Below are 20,073 nucleotides of genomic sequence, written 5' to 3'. Positions count from 1 at the left end.
ATCAGCATTTTGGAATTTATATCAGAATTGGGGAACCCATCAATAATTTTGGAATATTCAAAGAGAATATATCGATAGGCCAAAGTTGCACGATTTCTCCTCCATGGTTACGATGAAATATTTGACGGCTCAATATCAAGAAGGTCGTTTTAATATCGAAATTGGGACCATCAGCATTTTTGGCATATTTTTAAAAATAACATATCGATAGCCAAAGTGCGAAAACCACTTATCTCCGTTTGCAACGTTGGAAACTTCCTGTGAAGCTTTATTTGGACCAAGTTTAGCACAAAGGAACCAAGCCACATCAGCTATTGCCAAATTCGAACGGGCCGTTAAATGTTTTACATGAAAACGGTTGTGCGAATTTTTGCGCAAAGCTCAGTGAATTTTCTGCTTAGTACGAAGCAAATTCCTTGACATTTTCGAAGGGATCCGCACAAAAGTTCTCAACAGATTCAATTGCCCAGTTAAATTTGGCAATGGTTGATGTGGCTTGGTTCCTCTCTGCTAAACGCGGTCCAATTTGATTATGGAAAACTGGTCAACGCAATTTCCCGCCAATGAAAAATTTAAGAATTTAAAAATTTAAGAAACAATTACGGAATTTCAAATTTAGCGAAAAATTGAAGTAAGCGGGAAACGTTGAATCTTGGTCTGTTATTAGGATAAGGTAAATGAATTGAAAGTATGCTGCTTTGCTACAGGCTATCCAAAAGCGACGAAACGCTCCGTTCCGTTTCGTTTCAGTCTTGGCGTAAAGTTTGAAATAAATGATTCCGATTTTTTCAATCGATTCATATTCGTTCAATCGCTCCCGGCCAGAGACAGATAAAGGAGAGTCGGGTATGAAAATCTTTTAATTTTTTTGGTCGTTCTTTCGTCGACGCGGGTCTAAGAGAACGCGAAGCGCCCTCTGGGGTTGGGCCGCGTACTGGCCGATCTTTATAGCCCGTAAATACAGCTTCTGAGCTTCTAGCGCAGAAATGCCAACGATTCTCTGGTAAATATTCAATTAGCGCGGGGAAATTTGGCAACATCGAAACGTAGTTACGTTCTTTCACGAGAGAAACGACGCGACGCGACCGGGGCTCTAATCCCGGACGCGTGACGTCATGACGTGGAAACGCGGCGCCCGCGACTAAACCCCTAAACGTGTCCGGGTCACGGCAGAACTGACCCTGCAACCCCACAGCTACGTCAGCGCGGCGGGTTGGACGTGACGTCACCGGGCGGCGAGTAACTGACCCGGTGACCCTGTTCGGGATTGCGGGCGGCAGGGACGGGGATGAAATCGGATAGCGGGCGGCGTTAGGCGTCGGTGGAGGGATTACCTGTTAATATTGGAGTAGGGTTTCGTGCAGTGGCTCGCGACGGATATGCTCGCGTGGATTCGAGTCCCGTTGTCGAGCAGCCGCGCTAGCTCCTCTCCCTTCCATCGGAACGTGAATACTGCACTCAGGTTCCCTGAAACAATGAGAAAAAGAATATTAGCGAGTTAAAGGATTTTTTTTGCAAATGGTTTCATGATATCGATCTGTCGAAGGCAGTTAGTCAAATCAGGCATTTTATCAAATGCCTATAGGACGGTAGTCGAATTTTGACAATTCTGTAAATTTATGGCGATGAGGAGTTTACGGGGTTTCAATATTTCGGGAAGAATAACTCTTCAAATCCGCGAACTCTCCTTGTTCGTTAATTTTTACATGCCTTCAGTAATTTTAAATGTTAAAATTTTAAAAATTCTATGTTTTATGATGTGCTGAAAATTTCATGAGAAATGTGCATTCAGGATCTTAAAATCGTTTAAAATACTATTGCATGCCGCATATTTTTACAGAGAATTCTTTCTTACAGAGGAAACGATTTATTTTGTCTGAAATCTGGGTAAAAAATCAACATTTCAATCTAAGTAAGAATATTTGACTACCGGCCTAGGTATTTGATAAAATGCCTGATTTGACCATTTACCTTCGACAGATCGATTAGAATCGAAACAGCACTCGTCCATTTTTAGGCAAAATCGTCGTCCCCTCCGCACTGAAAAAAAATTCTCGGCGTTTTTACCAAGGTCCGTTGGTACCTTTACAATCTCACATTTTTTTACCATTTATTGGTAATATTACCATGACAGACTGGTAAGCTTACCTAAAAACCGGTATTTTTACTGTTTTCCGCAGGTAAGAATACCACTTTTATTGGTAATCAATTTCCGGTAACTTTGCCATTTTATCTACCATAGTCGATAAAAAAATTGGCGTTTTTACCAAGGTTAATATATTTTGATGGTTTTCGATGATCGATTATAGATATCTCCACATTCGAAGCTACTGAATTATTAAGGTGTTCGTTGCGAACATCCTGTATCGATCCTTTTCCAAAAGTTTAAATGGCAGATCAATCAATTTATCGCAAAGCGCGCCAGGCCACTGCTTCAGCCATCGAAACCCAAATTTGCTTCAGGTAATCGAACTTAATGTAAGTCTTAAAATACGCACAACAAATATATACCAGGGTGCAGAAATTTATTTCACCAGCAAAATAAAAATTTTCCCTTTTGCACTATTCCCCATAACGGTCGAAGTAGAATCAGCAGAAATACTTCTGCGGTCGAGGTAATTTTGACAAAGAATCCCCGCCACAAAAAACTTCACTAAATAATTAGCGCAGTCCAGATTATATCGCAGCTATAGGACTTATTCAAATATCAGTGTGCGTGTAGTAATTTTTTCATTCTTTATCAAAACTAAAGCACTTGTAGAGTTTCCATCAATAAGAATGCACTTCTAATAATTTTAATTCGCTGACGAATTCCAAAAATCGCGGGCAACAGCATGTGCTTCCGTGCGGACAGTATATAGCGCCTTCAACATCGTAGAAATACTTCGAACGCTACATCGTGACACATACGTTCCGACGTGCAAATTGCCTATGCTGCGCCTGCCGGAATGTACTCCATAGCGGTGCGGTGTAGCGTTTGAAGTATTTCTACGATGTTGAAGGCGCTATGTATGGTGCGCGCGGGAGCGCATCCTCTTGCCCGCGATGATTTGAATCAGTCAGCGAATTAAGATTATTAGAAGTGCATACTTACTGTTGGAAACTCTACAAGATTTTTGTATAAATTACGTTATTCTTTATAGATGCTATCTGAAGTGCACGGGAAAAAAAAAGCTTGCTGACTTAACAATTAAAATGTTTAAAAAAAGTGACAGACACGTTTCAAATGTACACTTTACAATAGTAGAAAGTTAATTCAAGCACGGACGAGGATGAAGTTGCATTTTTTTTTTTTTTTTTTTTTTGTAAAATCTACATTGAAACATGTCTCTCTTTTTTCAACTACAAAATTGTTTAATCAGCAATTTCATTTTTTCCGAGTGCGCTCATTTTTAAGTAGAGTTCTTTTTTCGTGGCTCTGATTCTTTGTCAAAATTACCTAACTGGCTAACTTAAATACACTCGTGTGTTAATCAGCTAAAATAACACAGGTGCCATGCGACGTTTAGAAATTTCCGCCGTCATTTTATTTTTTTACAGAGAAATTCATGGTTGAATCTGTTTGAAAATTTCACAGAATTTTATCGGCAGTACAAAAAAATTCACTGAATTTTTCGAACAGCTTCGTTGAACAAAATCTCTGCAACAACATGAAATGGCGGCGGGAATTTTCTAACGTCACGTGGCGCTTGTGATACTTTGGCCGGAAGGTGACGAATATGAAGGAACGTAACTTCATTTCAATGTTGCAAAATTTTCCGTCACAAATTGCATTTTTACCAGGAGAATCTTAGGCATTTCTAACTGAAAATTTCGCTGTTTCATATTTAGAAAGAATGTCAGCTATCGTCTAGACTCATTCATAACCCGTTATTTTGTCAAATAATCGAACGTATTTCTATCAAAGGGAACTATGTGCGTTGTGACGTGAGCCTTGTAATGCATATATTCTTATGGGTCTCAGGGCTCATGTCTCATTGCACATAGTTCCATTTGATAGAAATATGCCCAATACTGCCGTGATAGCGAAGAGAGTCGGAAGTGCAACATTTTCAAAATCGAGTTTTCTTCAAAAACCGTCTGAACTCTTTTAAATGAAAGTCTATCGAATGATTGGTTGCGATTAGACAAAGAACGGAGGCTTTATTTATTAAAATGTTCCACTCAGAAGCTTCTGAGCCCATTTTCTCAAAACTTCATTTTTGCATTTACGGCTCTCTTCGTTATCACGGCAGAATATTGCATCCTTGTCGTAAATAGCAACGGCAAAACGAACGATCAATCCGTTAGCCCGTTTCAATTTTCCTCAGTTTTCAGTTCCAGGCTTTCGTTCTGTCAATTACGTTTTGCTTGGGCCTCCTCGCCAACTTGCGGGCAAAATCCCTAAATTTCGCAGATAAAACTGCTGAGGAACGCAGAGAATTGGCACCGGTGATGGTTATTTACTTTTGCATTTCTTCTCTCAGTTGCGTTTCTCATTCTCGACAGAATTTTCACCGGATGATGCAAATTCAAATTAGAATTATTACCCGTCTGCTAGAAAATTACTTCCTCTGATCAAGTACCTCTGCCGTCTTTTCAACAGCCTCTGTAGCCGGTGTGGTATTACAATTGGTCGTTTTATGCTGGAAGGAACTATCTTGCACGCAGTTCCTATGTACATAGTTCCTTTTAGCATAAATACGTTCAATTACATGTCGTAGAGGGAAAAGTATGCTCCATCGACCCCAGAAAAGATGAAGAACTTCCACAATTGTCGGCCGCCTATGGTGTAGTGGTTGTAGCGCTAGCTCTATGATAGGGAGGTCCCGGGTTCGATTCCCGGCCAGGCGACCCGAGTTTGATGGTCTCAAACACTGGTTGTAGGAACGGAGGGGGGTGGGACTAAAACGCAAGGATTAGCCCTTGTGGGCTATTTGAAGTAGTAGAAGTAAAAAAAAAATAAATAAAAAAAATAAAAAAATAAATTAAATAGGTTTCTGGTAGAAAGCGTCAATCTTATTTTTCATTTTTCCCCCTGACATATTTGGAATGCCAAAAAGTACTAACACGAGAGAGTATTAAGTGGGGAGGAGGAGGAAGCAATGTCTCTAAATATTTGTTTTTATCGGAACGATGTACCTCCCATTCTCTGCTTTAAAATAACAAAAATTCACTGCAAACCAACTTTTTTCACTTAAAATATCTCAATATTCCTCCAGTTTCTTGAAAATGGGCGTAAACTCAAAACTTTCAAATCAGATTAAAAAGGTGCTAAGATTTTCCCACCGAAAAAATTATTTCAGAACTATCAAACACACGTTTTCAACACGTCGTTCTGTTGTTCTTTATGTGCAATTCTTCCATTTAATACTAGACGTACATACTGGTTGCTTGGATAGAACATGGGCGTATTCATGCAGATCATGGAAAAGAGAGATCTCATAGTGTAACCAGTACATCGAGGGCAAACATTTCTTTCGAGGAAACTCAATACCACATCATGAAAACCGAGATAGAAAACAGATTTTTCCCAAATATAAATGTATATGTATGCATGCAAACGACCAATGTCGCAGACTCACTAGAGTGCAATGTCCGAGCGGGACTGACACGATCGGTGAGATTATCGACTTATACATGAATATATGTACATAAATGTTCAAGGCTTCCAGACGTGGATATAAAATTTCTCGCAAAGTAATGACATAAACAACGATGCTTGGAAACGAAGCATTATTGTTATTGTATGTATACCAAAAACCTGGAGAGAGTGATCTCACAGTACCGCGTCGCGTCGTTTCGACTGGGATTAGATGTAAATTTGCCGGGCCGCATTTTCAACTACAGTCGAGGCAAATATTAGACGACAAAGTGGATCGAGTCAATAGGAGAGGTCGGACAAAATTTGGAAACTTTAAAGGCTTATAATTCCGTTTATACAAAACTTTAAGGTTCTGACAGTGGACAATTTTTACAAATACCAGAGAAGAACAAAATCCAAATTTTACTGCGTGTACCCACTGCGTATGAATGGCGTCATTACCCACAAGGCAACAGGCTATGTACTATAGTGCATGTTACATTCGGAGACCCGAACAGCTGAAGGAGCTGCCCAGGAGCGCCCAAAAGACCGGGAAAGACTGACATGTTGACGGAATGTTGTATATTGAAAAGATCGGAATCAAGATACTTCCTGACATTGCCGTCCACATACTTGTGTTTAGGAATATACTGCCGTGCTAAGGAAAAACGCCGTAAGAACATTCGCGAGTTGCCAAATTGCCCCGAATAGAGCATATATTTTTGAAGAAAATTATGCGTATTTTTCCTTGAATTTTTCAGACGTTTTAGATGAAATCGCGAACAAAATTGTCCGAAAAAAGTGAAGAAAAATATTCACAATTTTCCTGGTAAATTAGATTTCTATTGAAGGAAATATGGCAACGTCTGAAAGCTAATACGGCGTTCTTCGTCAGCACGGCAGTATAGGGCTTTTTCGAGAGTTAAAACTCGGTGGTGCTGAATTTAAAATTCCCTGAGCGATTTTAAAATGCCACAAATTAGGCACCAGCACACAAATCATCACAGCGGTGAGCTAATCCGCGAACGAGGAAGATCCTCTGTTATTCTGCCGTACCAAGGAAAAACTTCGTATGAACATTCAAGAGTTGCCAAATTTCCTTAAATAAAATGTTCGTTTTTGGGGAAAGTTATGAATATTTTTCCTTTAAATTTCAGGAACTTTAGGTGAAATTGCGAACAATATTATCTGAAAAATTGGAAGAAGAATATTCATATAAGTTTACATGGAAATTCGTGTATTATCGATCGAAATTTGACAACGCCTGGAGGCTCATACGGCGTTTTTCCTTAGCACGGCAGTATTGGACTGGACGAGGAAAAGAGGAGGGGGTCGTTTTTCGTTTCTAAAAGAACTCGACGGGCTGCGGGAAAAAGAAATAAATGGAGAAGCGAGGGTTAGAAAATGTTGATCTGCAAAAATGGAAAGCAGCTGATTTGCTGGAGTGTTATGATCTTGACCTTCCTTGAAAACAAGTCTTGAATCGGGAGTGGCTGGCCGCCTCAGACCGACACTTTCCATCAACCTTTCAACCACTAATGGGGCGGGAGAATTTTCTGGATGATGCACAGCAGTGTTCGAAACTCACCTTTGAGTTTTAGGAGCCATGTGGCGCATCAAGCCCGATTTTTAGGCGCCATTGAAGATTTTTTAGGGGCCAAATTGACTTTTTGCCTACATATTACGGCGCATTTAGTGAAAAGTTAGACGCAAATGATATTAATTTCTCCTTTTGAATCATCTTTTTAAATTGTCATTGGTGAATATTTGGTTTTATTTTTATCCTTAAAATATTCGATGTAAAATATACCTTATATATGTATAGGTACTTTTTTTATTTGTTTAATTTTTTTCTTTACGAAATTATTACTTCAATTTGAAAACATTTATATTTTTAAAACGTGGCAAATATTTGTAAAACCTTTTCTAAGCGACATTAATCTCATTGAGCTGCAGTTGTGCCGATAGAAACTGCAAAAATGAATAAAATAGGGAAAAAACCAAGAAGCACGCAATCTTTAGTTTTAATCCATTTGTACATCGATCTTTCAGAGTCAAATACGTCAAATTTTGAGCGTTTGGTTACGCGTACACCTTGCTGCAGCACAAGAAAAACACAATATGTAAGAGAAAAAATTAAATTGCTTTGGAAATCATTAAATTTGACACAGAACCACCAATATTTAAAAATCACACATTATATTATTATTGTCTTTTGATAAATTGATACATATTCTTTTCCCATCAATTTAAATGAGAATAATCAATGCAGAGTGTGCAAACATTTCAAAATCATGAGTTAAAAAACGCTGACTTTGCAAGTATAAATACCTATTAAAGCCTAACAGAGCGGAGTGGCGTGGTGTGCTGCCAGCGCGAGTGGCTCACTGGCGCCTACAAACCTAAGTGGATACTTCGCGCATTGCACAATGCTTGAAGTATCCACTTAGGTTTGTAGGCGCCAATGCGCGTTTTGCTCTGGCCGCAAGCCCACCGCGCCGTGCGGCGGCGCCTGAAGCAAATACTTCACAACAGAGGTGTTGTAAGCAACACCTCTGTTGTGATTATACGAAATTGAACGTATAAAGAATGACAGGCATCCTTTAAAAGTACAGATCTTTCCTCGCAAAATAAATCAAGATACTCATCGTACACAGGAAAAATCTAAGAGCCTTTAGCTGAGGCAAATATAGAGGTTTATCCGGTTCAGGTATAACAAGGTGGGAATTTCTTGAAGGATAATTAAGTCCTGTTACACCTAAGAGGTGTGGAGAGTTTTAGTGAATTTTGTCTCATGGAATTGACGCTCCCCTATTTTTACCAAAACTCTCAACTAAGTATTATTCTACGTTGGACCCAACAGACAAAACAAAAAAACAAGCAAACCCTCATTCTTCCAAGACATTATACATTTTCATCCAAAAACGTCGTGAGCAATGGTCGTTTGTATTTACATGTGGGCCCATTAACTTTGGGTCTCAACTGGCACGTGGACCAAAACTCCCGTGCCGAAAAAACGCGTGGACGTAAATTACTGGAAAAAACAGGTGCGCGGACAAAAAATCGTTGACGAAATGTCCTATAACCCTCGCCGCATCACCCGCGCCTTGTGACAAGGTCCCAACGGCGGACTTTGCTAAGAGGATCCAAAATGAAAGCACGAGCGAATTTTCGACGTCACCTTACGGATACGCGCTTTTATGACTTAGTCTCGGTCTCGCAATAACAGCGTAGCGACGGCTCGTTTTTGTTTTTAATTTATTTCCCGGTTGAAAATGAAATTGTAATTATTTTGAAACGTTCCGGGTTTTGTTTATTCCTTTTTCTTTATTTGCAGCCTTTTCCCCAAATTAAGTTGTTCTTTTATTATGTTTCTTGGCTGATTAAGTTGTTTCTCATTCTTTATGACTTGAGTCAATTAAGCCATTGTAACCCGTGTCAAATCATGGATTCGCCCATGATAGATCCCACAGAGCAACGCGTATGAGCACGTCCTCGAGTTAGTTACCAATAGAATTCAACCTCCCGCCGGGTGGATTAAAAATAGATCCCTGTCTTCCGCGATTGATTCTTTGTTCTATCTCCAATTAATATTCCTCACAGTGCGCCAGCAACCGTCAGCGAGCTTGGTATGGAGGCGTCTCGGCGTTAGGGCTTTTGTTTATGTTTGCTCAGTTCGGACGTGGTGTTTTGACGAGCCATGAAAAACGCGAGTGGAGGAGAAAATGAGCTGCTCCTGTCGTTTTACCGCGAGATGGATGAGAACAAAGAACCTGACGCTTTTGCGGGAGCAACGAAGCATTTTCTTCGGTGGAATGTTTTTGCGCAGAAATTTTTCGCTGTTCAGACATACGGCACACTGGAAAAGAAAACACATTGGATCTACACGGGAAAAAAAACACATTGGATCTAGAGTCTAGACTCTTAAACATCGACAAGAAAATACTCTTGATTCAACAGATTAAGCTTAAATCAAGAACCAAGCCCTTATATGAGCGGATTTCCTTTCGATTTCAGCTTAAATCTGATTGAATCAAGAGTCCATTTTCTTATCAATGTTTCAAGAGTCTGGACTCTAGATCCAATGTGTTTTTCCAGTGTAGAGTCCAGACTCTTGTAAACATTGACAAGAAAAAGGACTCTTGATTCAATCAGATTAAGCTTAAATCAAAAGGAAATCCGCTCAAATTAAGAGGCTTGGTTCTTGATTTAAGCTTAAATGTGATTGAATCAAGAGTATTTTTTCTTGTCAATGTTCTCAAGAGTCTGGACTGTAGATCCAATGTGTTCTTTTTCCAGTGCAACACATAGCGTAAAAAGGTAGTTCTGAGCGTTCTTCGGTATTTTGAGACAAGTAAAGATTCTGAGTCACGATCCATATCCTGGATGCCCATACTGGAAGTGTGGGTGCATGGTGCATGGTGTGGATGCACAAAGCGGCATTTTTTCTCAATTTTAAATATATTTTTCTTTAATTTCCTATTTCAAAAAAAGTATGAAAAATACTGCGAATTTTGCCCACTAAGCACTCTCAGATGAAGCAATGCGCAAATTCTCCAGTGTATGAAAACTTCATTGAATTTTCTCCTCTGCCAGGATAATATTCTGTATAAATATCAAGCCATGACAATCGAAAACACAGGAGAATGCGGAAACAATTAGGCTAAAATACAAAGGCAGGACGTTTCGGATACCAACTGCTATCAAGCTATGCTGCCGTGCTAAGGAAGAACGCCGTACGAACCTTTGTGCGTTGCCAAATTTCTTTCTGTGAAATACGAATTTTCAGGAAACATGTGAAAATTTTCCGTCCAATTTTCCAGAGAAGTTTCTTCGCAATGTGATCAGAATAGTAGTAAAGGAACGTATCAGAAGATTTCAAGTAGAAATCATCATTATTTGTGTCAAAAAATTAACATTTTAAGAGGGGAAATTTGGCAACTTTTGAATGCTCATACGGTGTTTTTCCCCCGCTCGGCAGTATAGAATTGGCTTGTTTCTCCTCGAAAAATAAATTCGGGTCGGAAATTTTGAAACACCGCAATGGAGGTACGTGGTTTTGAACTTCGGACATCGATATATATCCATTCGTGTAAGTACCCGTTTCGATTTTGGCCGGGATCGCGAGCGTGGAATGAATCGGTCGGTGTTGACGTGGACGGAGGACTCGGTACACGAAGTGCACGTGATCTCCCAGCGTTGTCAATTTTCCGCGGAAAATTTCAATTCCCGCCGCGAATCAATGAAGCTATGCGACCCGAGACGCGCACGGCGAGAAACGCGGTGCTATTTTTGAAAGTATCCACCCGTGCAGAAATTACATGCCAACTCGCTCATAAATATTGCAAGCTTTCCCCTTTTTTCCGCGACCCGCTGCGCGGGGAGCAGCCGTTTGGGCCGTGGTAGCGAAGAGAGCAGCAAGTGCATGCCGCGATGAGCCTTGAGACCCATAAAAGCATGTGCTAACCATGGCTCATACAGAAATGTACTTATTGCTCTCTTCGCCATTACGACAGTTTGGGCCAACACCGTCGTCGGAAGCGACGCCAAATTTCGAAAAAGTTGCTCCGATTAGACATGAAATTGCTGGAAGGTAAGGATTCGATCGACATGAATGGGACGTATTTATCAAACAGAACTATGTGCATTAAGACATGAGCCTTGAGACCCATAAGAATACGTGCATAACAGGGCTCACGTCATAATGCACATAGTTCAATACGTCCAATTATAATCAAAAACTAAAAAGAACGTAAAGCGATCGACGTGATCCGATCTAAATCGATTCGATCGAGAATTTTTTTTAGAAAACGGGGTCGATTCTAATCGACATGAATCGATCGATTTAATAAAACTGTGAACTGATCGACGTGATTCAATCGACACCGAATCGATCGACAACTGTGGATGTGAATCAACTGACAAATCTGTGAATCGATGGACAAATCCGTGAATCGATCGACTGACGTGAATTGATGGACCATTCTGTGAATCGATCGAATTATGTCCATCTAATCGGTGTCGATCGGTTCACGTTTTTAGTTTTTCGATCGATCACGTCAATCGAATCCATACCATCAGACACAATTTCTTCTATAAATAATCGAAAAAATAAGCTTGCATGAGAAACAATTATATACAGTTGTTATATAGAACCTGCATACCTGCATGAATATCGTGGAGTGTTAAAAGTATTTTTCTAAGATTTTGCTCTCTCTACAGTACGACTTAATACAACGTACTGACTGTATGACTGTATAACGTGACTGTATGACGTAGTCATTCCTCTAAGAAACGACAAAATATACACTTTTTTAATTGTATATGTGGCAACGTCGTCCGCAAAATATAATGATCCAATTCGCAAACAGAGGTCTCCGACATTGCGGGGCGCCCCAATGAATCACGCAGTGTACCGAGTGGAAGGGTTTATTTCTTTCTAATGATTTTTCATGACCTTAACACTTCATGGGTCGCTTTAATTGCGCAGACAGGCCAAAGCATTCTCAAAGTTTACGATTATTCACTTTCCTCCCAGCTCTAATTTTAGTGTCGATTTTTGTTTTCGACGTAGACATTTTTTATGGACAAAGACATGGAGGGTGGAGGCACCTCTTGACTTCTATTCTGCCGCGCTATGGAAAAACGCCGTATGAGCCTTCAGACGTTGTCATATTTCCTTCAGTAAAAACGAACTGACTGAAAAATTGTGAGTTTTTTTCTTCAAATTTTTCAGACGTATTGCTTGAAATTTAGTATAAAATATCTCAAAATTGCAAGGAAAAATATGCATAACTTTCGTCACGAACACATGTTCCATCCTGGAAAGGCATCTCTCGAGTGTTCTACTGCGCTTAACAAGGCAGTATTTCTGCGGGGTCTTTGGGAAGGTGTTTTGTCTCGTAAGTCGGCAATCACATAACACGGTTCGCGATATCACAGACTTCCTGTCATACTTTATTTTTTAAACGGAAAACTACTCAACGGAAATTTTTTAAAACTGCCGTTATTTTACTTCTCTGTGCGGAGAAAATTCTGCAAAAACTTTAAGGAATGATGCCAATTTGTTCTCCTTTAAAAAAAGAACATAGAGGCCGAGATTTTCAACCACTGCAAACAAGATATGAGTGATTGCCAACTCACACCGTCGTCTTGCAGTTTCTTTGTTACACTTACAGAAGCTTTCTGTTGTGAGAACAGAACTTCGGTCGTAGAACTACCGATCATAGAGCTAGCTCTGAAACCACTACACCATAGGAGGCTGACCCTCTGAAAATTTTAGGAAAAATATTCATGTCTTTCCTTAAAAATAAGTATTTTCTAGAAGGAAATTTGGCAACATTTGAATGTTCATACTGTGTTGTTCCTTCGTACGGGAGCACAAAAAATAATGTCCGGCCGCACGACCGCTATTCATAGCGATCGTGCGGATGCAAAACCGGTAAGTTTACGAACTCGACGACCGCGAGATGATGGTAATTAACGCAACACTGGCGCTGGGTCACCGACTGAAGCGGCTGCTCGCGCAGTGCGCAGTGGGTAGATGCCTCAGTTTTGTGGATTAAAAGCATAGACATAACACAAACATAACAAAGTACGGAGGAAGGTATGATCAATTTTGTAGAATTTATTACATGTATTTTAGCCGCAGTGTAGTTTTCTCAAAACTGACAGTTGAAATTTTGGTGAGCGAGTTCTTACTCCTCAACGGTGCTTATCCTCTTCGAAGAACTTAAAAATTTTAATACGATCGTACTAGAATTCTTCCGCTTATTACACATTAATGTTAAGCTTCACGAAAACATCGATAGTCTTAATTATATAGGAAAAAATAGGATCACGACAAAATTAAGGTAAAGTAAAGTTGCCTTGACAATCTTTTCTTATGCACGTTCATTCATCACGTAAACATTCGTTTATTAATTTTTTTTTTTTTTTTTTTTTTTTTTTTTTTTTTTTTTGTTTAAACGGAAGTGAAAATCTGCTTTTCTCCCGCACTGGATAGAGGGGGAACCAGATCCGTGGATCCAGCGCCCCCAGATCCGGCGGGCCCCGAGGGGGGGGTCCCTTCCCCACCCCCGAGTACCAGATGCCAATCGCGGCCCAGACCGAGTGTAACGTCCCGGACATCGCTGCCCGAGACCTCGACCTGGGAGGGTGACTGGGTATGTGGGTTTGGCCCATGACGGTGGGCCCGCCAAACACTAACGACACTCCCCTTGAGATGCGTCCGCACTACGCATCCCCTTTTGTCCAAGTTTGCTCCCCACCCAACGGTCAGCCTGCGGCCATTACCTCGTCAGGCGAGAGGGCCCCCCGCTGCAGTGTCCAGCCGGATCCCACCCTCATAGGAGCGCCCCGTTGCCTCCGGAGCACCTAACCCCCGCCAGGAGGGATTTAAACCTCCCAGCAGCTCTGAGGATGGGAATCCGTACCCCGAGGGGTCCGTCAGCACTGGAGCCTCCGAAGCGGAAAGGTCACCTCCCGTGAATGTGTGGGGGATTCCAGGTGGCACCCGGCCGGGACTCCAAGGAGTCCCGTGTTACGCCGGCGCTCCAAGTCCTACCCACTACATCCATGGGACCCGGACTTTGCAGCGCCCCTCCCTACGAGTAGCGAGGGACGCGGCCGGCCAACCCCATCCGACGCACTAGTCAAATTTGACTTGCTCCTCCGGTCCGGCCCGCTTTCAGCCCCCGCCAGCCACCAGGACCGGGTGCGCGGGCTCAAGGCCCGCATTCCGGGATCCTGGGGGGCGCGGGAATCACGATGCCGGACACGTCAACGATTCCGCTTGATCTGTACGCCGTGGATCAGACAGAATATGGGCTAACAACCGAGGACGCAGGCACAGAGGAGCGGCGACATCAGGGGATGCCATTCCCACCCTAAGGTGGGGGGAGAGGCCCGAGAAAGTCACCTAGGTGGCAATCTACGGGATCAAAAGGGTAACCGACTATCACTAGCAATTTGCCGGCTAACTCGGGTACGGGGGAGCGTCAATCGTTTATTAATGAATGTTGAACAATTTTAATATCATCGCTCTCCGGACGATAAAAACGTAACTCAAAGTATAAAATTGACTGCAAAAAATTACTTTTTTTTTCAGGAATGTTCCTTTGCAATTTTGCTGTAAAATTTTTCAGATGTTTACATGAGATTAGAAGCAAAATCGGTATAATGTTCAGTTGGAAACGCCCGAGATCCTCCCGGTAAAAATCCAATTTGCGAGGTGGAATTTGGCAACATTGAAATGTAGTTATGTTCTTTTGAGAGATGAGAAACGACGATGTGTTGAGCATAACTCTCATGCTGTAAACGATTGGAAAGTACGCAATCCATTTTTTATTAGGTACGTTGATCGCTGTGCTCATTATTTTTTGGTTACAAAGTATGATACCACTATTCAAACTCTCAGGAATGCGAATTGCATACCTGCTTAAGTGAAGGCGCAAATGTAGTGCCTGTTCTTCGACGAAATCTTCGCGTTAATTGATCCTCCCCTCGTATCCAATTATGATACCACTATTCCATTATTTTGGCTACCAATTATGATACCACTATTCGAACTCTCAGGGATGCTAATTGCATACCTGCCACAGTGAAGGCGAACACGTACGGAATGTTCTTCGAAGGGATTCTCGCGTTTTCCGGTGTTCGCGTTTGTTGATGACACTAAGGTAGAAAAACCCATGGTTCGCACCACAGTAACGAGTGAGTTACATTTATGATGATTTACATTTTTTAATAACATTTTTCCCCATAATTTTCAAGAGCCTCAGGTGAAATTGCGAACAAAATTATTCGAAAAGTTAGAAGGAAAATGCTCATAAGTTTACCAGGAAATTCGTTTTTTATCAGAGGAAATTTGGCAACGCCTGAAGGTTCATACGGCGTTCTTCCCTAGCACGGCACCATTGTAATTTCATAAGCAACAGACTTTAATCCATCCGAGTTTGCTGGGACAACACTGTGCAACGACGACGCGACAGTTCCTCCGCCCGCGGACACGTCACCGACCGGAGACGGATCGGTGGCCGATTCAACGTCCAGCAGCCAGACGCCCGACCGACCGGGCACGATCGAGGAAACGCCGTCGTTATCACCGTCACCGACGGCGGTAGCGCGCTTCGACCGAGCGCCGCACACTGGACCGAGTCGTGGGAGAAGTCGGACAAAATCTGGCAACACCGAAAGCTTATACTGCCGTGGCAGCGAAGAGAGCAGTAAGTACAAAAATGAAGTTTTGAGAAAACGGGCTCAGAGGCTTCTGACCGGGTAATGTTATTAGAAGAAGCCTCCATTCTTTGTCAAATTGTCACTGATCATTTGAAAGGCTCCTAGATATTGTTTGGATGATTCCAAATCGACCAATTTTATTTCAATAAGGTAAAAAGGGTATCATTCGTTTTCATGTTAGGCTACCCAAAAAGCACAGTGCGACGAAAATATTGATATTGGAGAAGAGAGCAATGAGGGCAAAAATGAAGTTTTGAGAAAACGGGCTCAGAAGTTCCTGACCGGAAAATGTTATTGAAAGAAGCCTCCGTTCTTTGTCAATTGGAGAATTTGCAAGGGTCTGAAATTTGCAAAGAAGCACGCCTTAAAATTTAAAATGTGACGAATTAAGCATAAAAAATTGCAGTTTCAGTCACAAATTTCATGTCCGAGCCCTCGAATGGACTCGATCTACTGCGCGCCGGCCGTGTATTACCCCTGGGCGCGCAACGAGCGTTCACCCCTTGGATGGTGAGTCTAGTCTGGTCGGAGCAGACATGATTCAGCGGGCTACACTTTGTGAATGCTGACCGCGAGGCCGCTTCAATCGCCTGATTTTACGTAACTCCAAGTCCAAGCTGGGCGCTTTAAATATTGTGGCCAAGGGCGTGGCGTGCTTCGCGATATATCGATTGAACTTCCGTTTAAACCTACGGAAAAGGATCGATGTACAGGGTGCTTGCAACGAACATCTGAATAATCGATTATTTACCATAGCTCCAAATTGGGAAATATCAATGATTTATATGAATGGGAACTATCAATGGGACGTATTTCTATCAAACGGAAATATGTGCATTAGGACATGATCCCTGAGACCCATAACAATATGTGCATAATAGGGCTTACGTCATTATGCACATAGTTCCGTTTGATAGAAATACGTCCAATGAATAGCACGCCTCACCACTGATGGTATCCCCAAAGACTAGGTGCTTATAATCAAACGAGACTCATAATTTTTAGTTATAAAAAATGTAAAAATACAGAAATTAAACCAAAATTTTAAATTTAATTATTCGACTGTTTAACTAAAAGAAAATAAGATGAAATATATTCATAGTTACAATTACTGAGTTACTTAGAAACATAAATATTATTATTATGAAAAAATAAATAAAAGGCATAATTGAATGGAAAATAATATCAATGACCAGGATCAAAGTCGTACCTTAATCAGTTTTTTCCCTAAAAGAAACTCTCTTCTAGTCGAAGTACATTGGTAGTGAGCAAGGTTTAGGAAACAAGTCTCTAACACATATCATGAAAATAAAGACAAAGTTTACCATGTCGCTTAAAAAACACTTCATCGGAATGGTGACGATTAGAGTCCCTTTATACTGAGAGTTAAGACAACATACCCTCATGGATTCACAAACGGGAATAGAGATTACAGAAATTGAACGTTTTTTGTAATCTTTGATCGGCTCATTCTCAAATTCCTTTCTCCGTTCCTTCTCTCATTCCGTGTGTTCCTTGTCGAACCCGTAATTCCTCGGTCCATTCCGGATTATAATCTTAGCAATTGGTGAACATGTAATCTTTATTCCCGTTTGTGACACTTCACTGAAAAAAAAAACACGTTGGATCTAGAGTCAAGACTCTTGAAAACATTGACAAGAAAAAATACTCTTGATTCAATCAGATTTAAGCTTGAATCAAAAAAGAAATCCGCTCAAATTAAGACGATTGGTTCTTGCTTTAAGCTTAAATCTGATTGAATCAGGAGTATTTTTTCTTGTCGATGTTTTTAAGAGTCTGGACACTAGATCCAATGTGTTTTTTTTCCAGTGCACTGTGGCGGCCTAAAATACGGTAACCAATCAGAAGTGGATTTCCATTGTCTTAACTCTCAGTATAAAGGGACTCTAGTGACGATACGCGGAACTGAAAGCTCCAACACGAGAGGCTTTGTTGATTCTTCGGTATAGACCTTGGGAGGACTTTTGGCGCATTGGCATTGGCCTCTCCTGTTACCATCCAGCGCAAGCGATCTCATTTCATCAATTCGAGGTATTACTCTATAATTATCGGGCGCGGAGATACGGAGATTCGATTATGTCATGAATAAACAGGAAAAAAACTTAGAATCAATCGTACCCTTGGGGAAAACCTAGGAATTGTAAGAATGCGTAACTCGCATCCATGAATTCGTAGAGGTGGCCCCTCACTCCTCAGCCAAGGCGCCGCACAGTGGATCGAGTCAATGAGAGAGGTCGGACAAAATTTGGAAACTTTAAGAGCTTATGACTCCGTTCATACACAACTTTGATGTGTTATAAGTAGTTTCGTTGGTTACCTCGTGAAACTCTCTTTCAGAAACACCCCTTAAAATTTAAAATGTGACGAGTTAAACATCAAAATTTGCAGTTTTAGTTAAAAATTGGATGACCAACCTCTGTGATTGACTCGATCCACTGTGCGCCGCGTCGTTTGCTTTCATGGAGCATTGCCAAGGTAAGCAGTGGCGTGGCGTGCTTTGCGATGTATCGATTGATCTGCCATTTAACCTGTGGAGGAGGATCGATTATCAAGATGTTTGCAAAGAACATCTTAATAATCGATTCTTTACCATAGCTTAAATGGGGAAATATCGATATATATCGAAGCACGTGAGTAAGAGAACACACCGGGAATCCTGCAATATCATTAAACTTACAGCTTGTTACTACTCACGCTGTTCAACCCAAAATGTTTTTGTGTTTTTTTGAAGCTGAAAATGAGCTGGTAACAGCTCGAAACGTCCTGCCTTTTAGTGTTTTTAATGTTTAGCCTTGTTTACCCATGTTTTAATTCTCTCCTTCTTTATTCGGGCTATGTTTTTGTGCTTTATCGTAACTCTTTCAACACACCATCATAAAATGGTTAGTTTTTACTAGAGTACCTGTATAGCGAGAGTATGGACAGATCGCTTCATGGAGGGCTTAGGGCCCAAAAGTGCAGCCACCCTTCTAACCAACTTCTAACGCACAAAATTTCACTGCCAGTCTGCAGATTCCAATTCTAACCATGATGGCAAAGAATGTACAGAAATGAGCGTTCTTCCGCGAAATTGAGTAAATTTATGCAAAAACTGAGTCTAACACGTGCTTAATAAACGACGGTTCGTAACAATAGTATTCGTAAATCGTTCTGGATAATTGAAATTCATAGGTTGGCTGCATTTCTGGGCCCTAACTTTATTCGTAGAAGCATCGGTGAAGGCCTGATGGATTTTCGGAGTTTCACATCTGTCCATACTCTCACTATACAGGTACTCTAGTTTTTACGACTTTCCTACGAAATTCATCAGTGTAGCCCTGGAAAAAGTTCTGCACATTGGATTACGATTTCGTGTCATCACATAAAATACTAAAGACGACTCGATTAATTCCAGGATAATCTCGAGGAGTTGGCACACCTGCCTCCGAGGCACCGCGGAACGGCTCCCGGTCGCGGTTGGCAGACCTGACTTCCGAGCATCGCGCGCGCCAAGTTCAAAAGGTCGCTCGCGCCAACCTTGACGCAGCTTCAACGTCGCTCGTCATCGGAGGGATGTCCTGCACCGTCCCGTCCCGAGCGAGAAGATGACAGTGCTGCCTTGCTAAGGAAAAACAGCGCATGAATATTCGAGAGTTGCCAAATTTCTCTCGATAAAATGTTCATTTTTGAAGAGAGCTGTGAATATTTTGCCTTGAAATTTTCAGAAGTTTTAGATCAAATTACAAACAAAATTATCTGAGAAATTGGAAGAAAAATATTCACAAATTTGCCTGAAAATTAAAGTTTTATCAAAGGAAATTTGGCAACGCCTGAAGGCTCATACGGCGTTTTTCCTTAGCACGGCAGAGTGGCCGAAGACGAAACCGGGAAGCGCCCGGTGAGAAATTGATGAGTGCATGGTCAGTTCGTGAAGTGCAACAGGAAGAAAAACGAACCTCACGCATCTAGTAAATGCTTTTGCCTGATTTCGCCTTTTTAGCCATGCTTAGTATGTTTAATATAATAATTATTATGATACAATCGTTTTTGTAATTTTTATGTTACTTCTAATACATCGTCACCCTCCAGCTAAAGTGTGGAAAAGGATCGATAAACAGGGTGTTCGTAGCGAACACCTTAATAATCGATTCTTTACTATCCCTGGTAAAAATTGGCAGTAGAATCTGTGTTCCAAAATACCATAGACCTACAGCCGGCTGTAAGATTTCCAATAGCTTCTATGGCCGGTAACACAATTTCTTATAGCCTTT

General features: G+C 41.2%; 1 protein-coding gene across 1 annotated transcript in view; it reads right to left on the bottom strand.

The window, feature by feature from the left end:
- gol (ring finger protein goliath) overlaps nucleotides 1–20,073 on the bottom strand; it is a 130,170-nt gene that overhangs the window by 34,974 nt on the left and 75,123 nt on the right. The window contains exon 2 of the mRNA XM_019050060.2: nucleotides 1,335–1,467. Within this exon, the coding sequence (XP_018905605.1) occupies nucleotides 1,335–1,467 (133 nt within the window). The remainder of the gene's footprint in view (nucleotides 1–1,334; nucleotides 1,468–20,073) is intronic.

This window comes from Bemisia tabaci, chromosome 9 (assembly GCF_918797505.1).
Source record: "Bemisia tabaci chromosome 9, PGI_BMITA_v3".
Lineage (NCBI taxonomy): Eukaryota > Metazoa > Arthropoda > Insecta > Hemiptera > Aleyrodidae > Bemisia > Bemisia tabaci.
The sequence above is the reverse complement of the archived record's forward strand: the minus strand, read 5'-3'. Positions and strand labels throughout refer to the sequence as shown.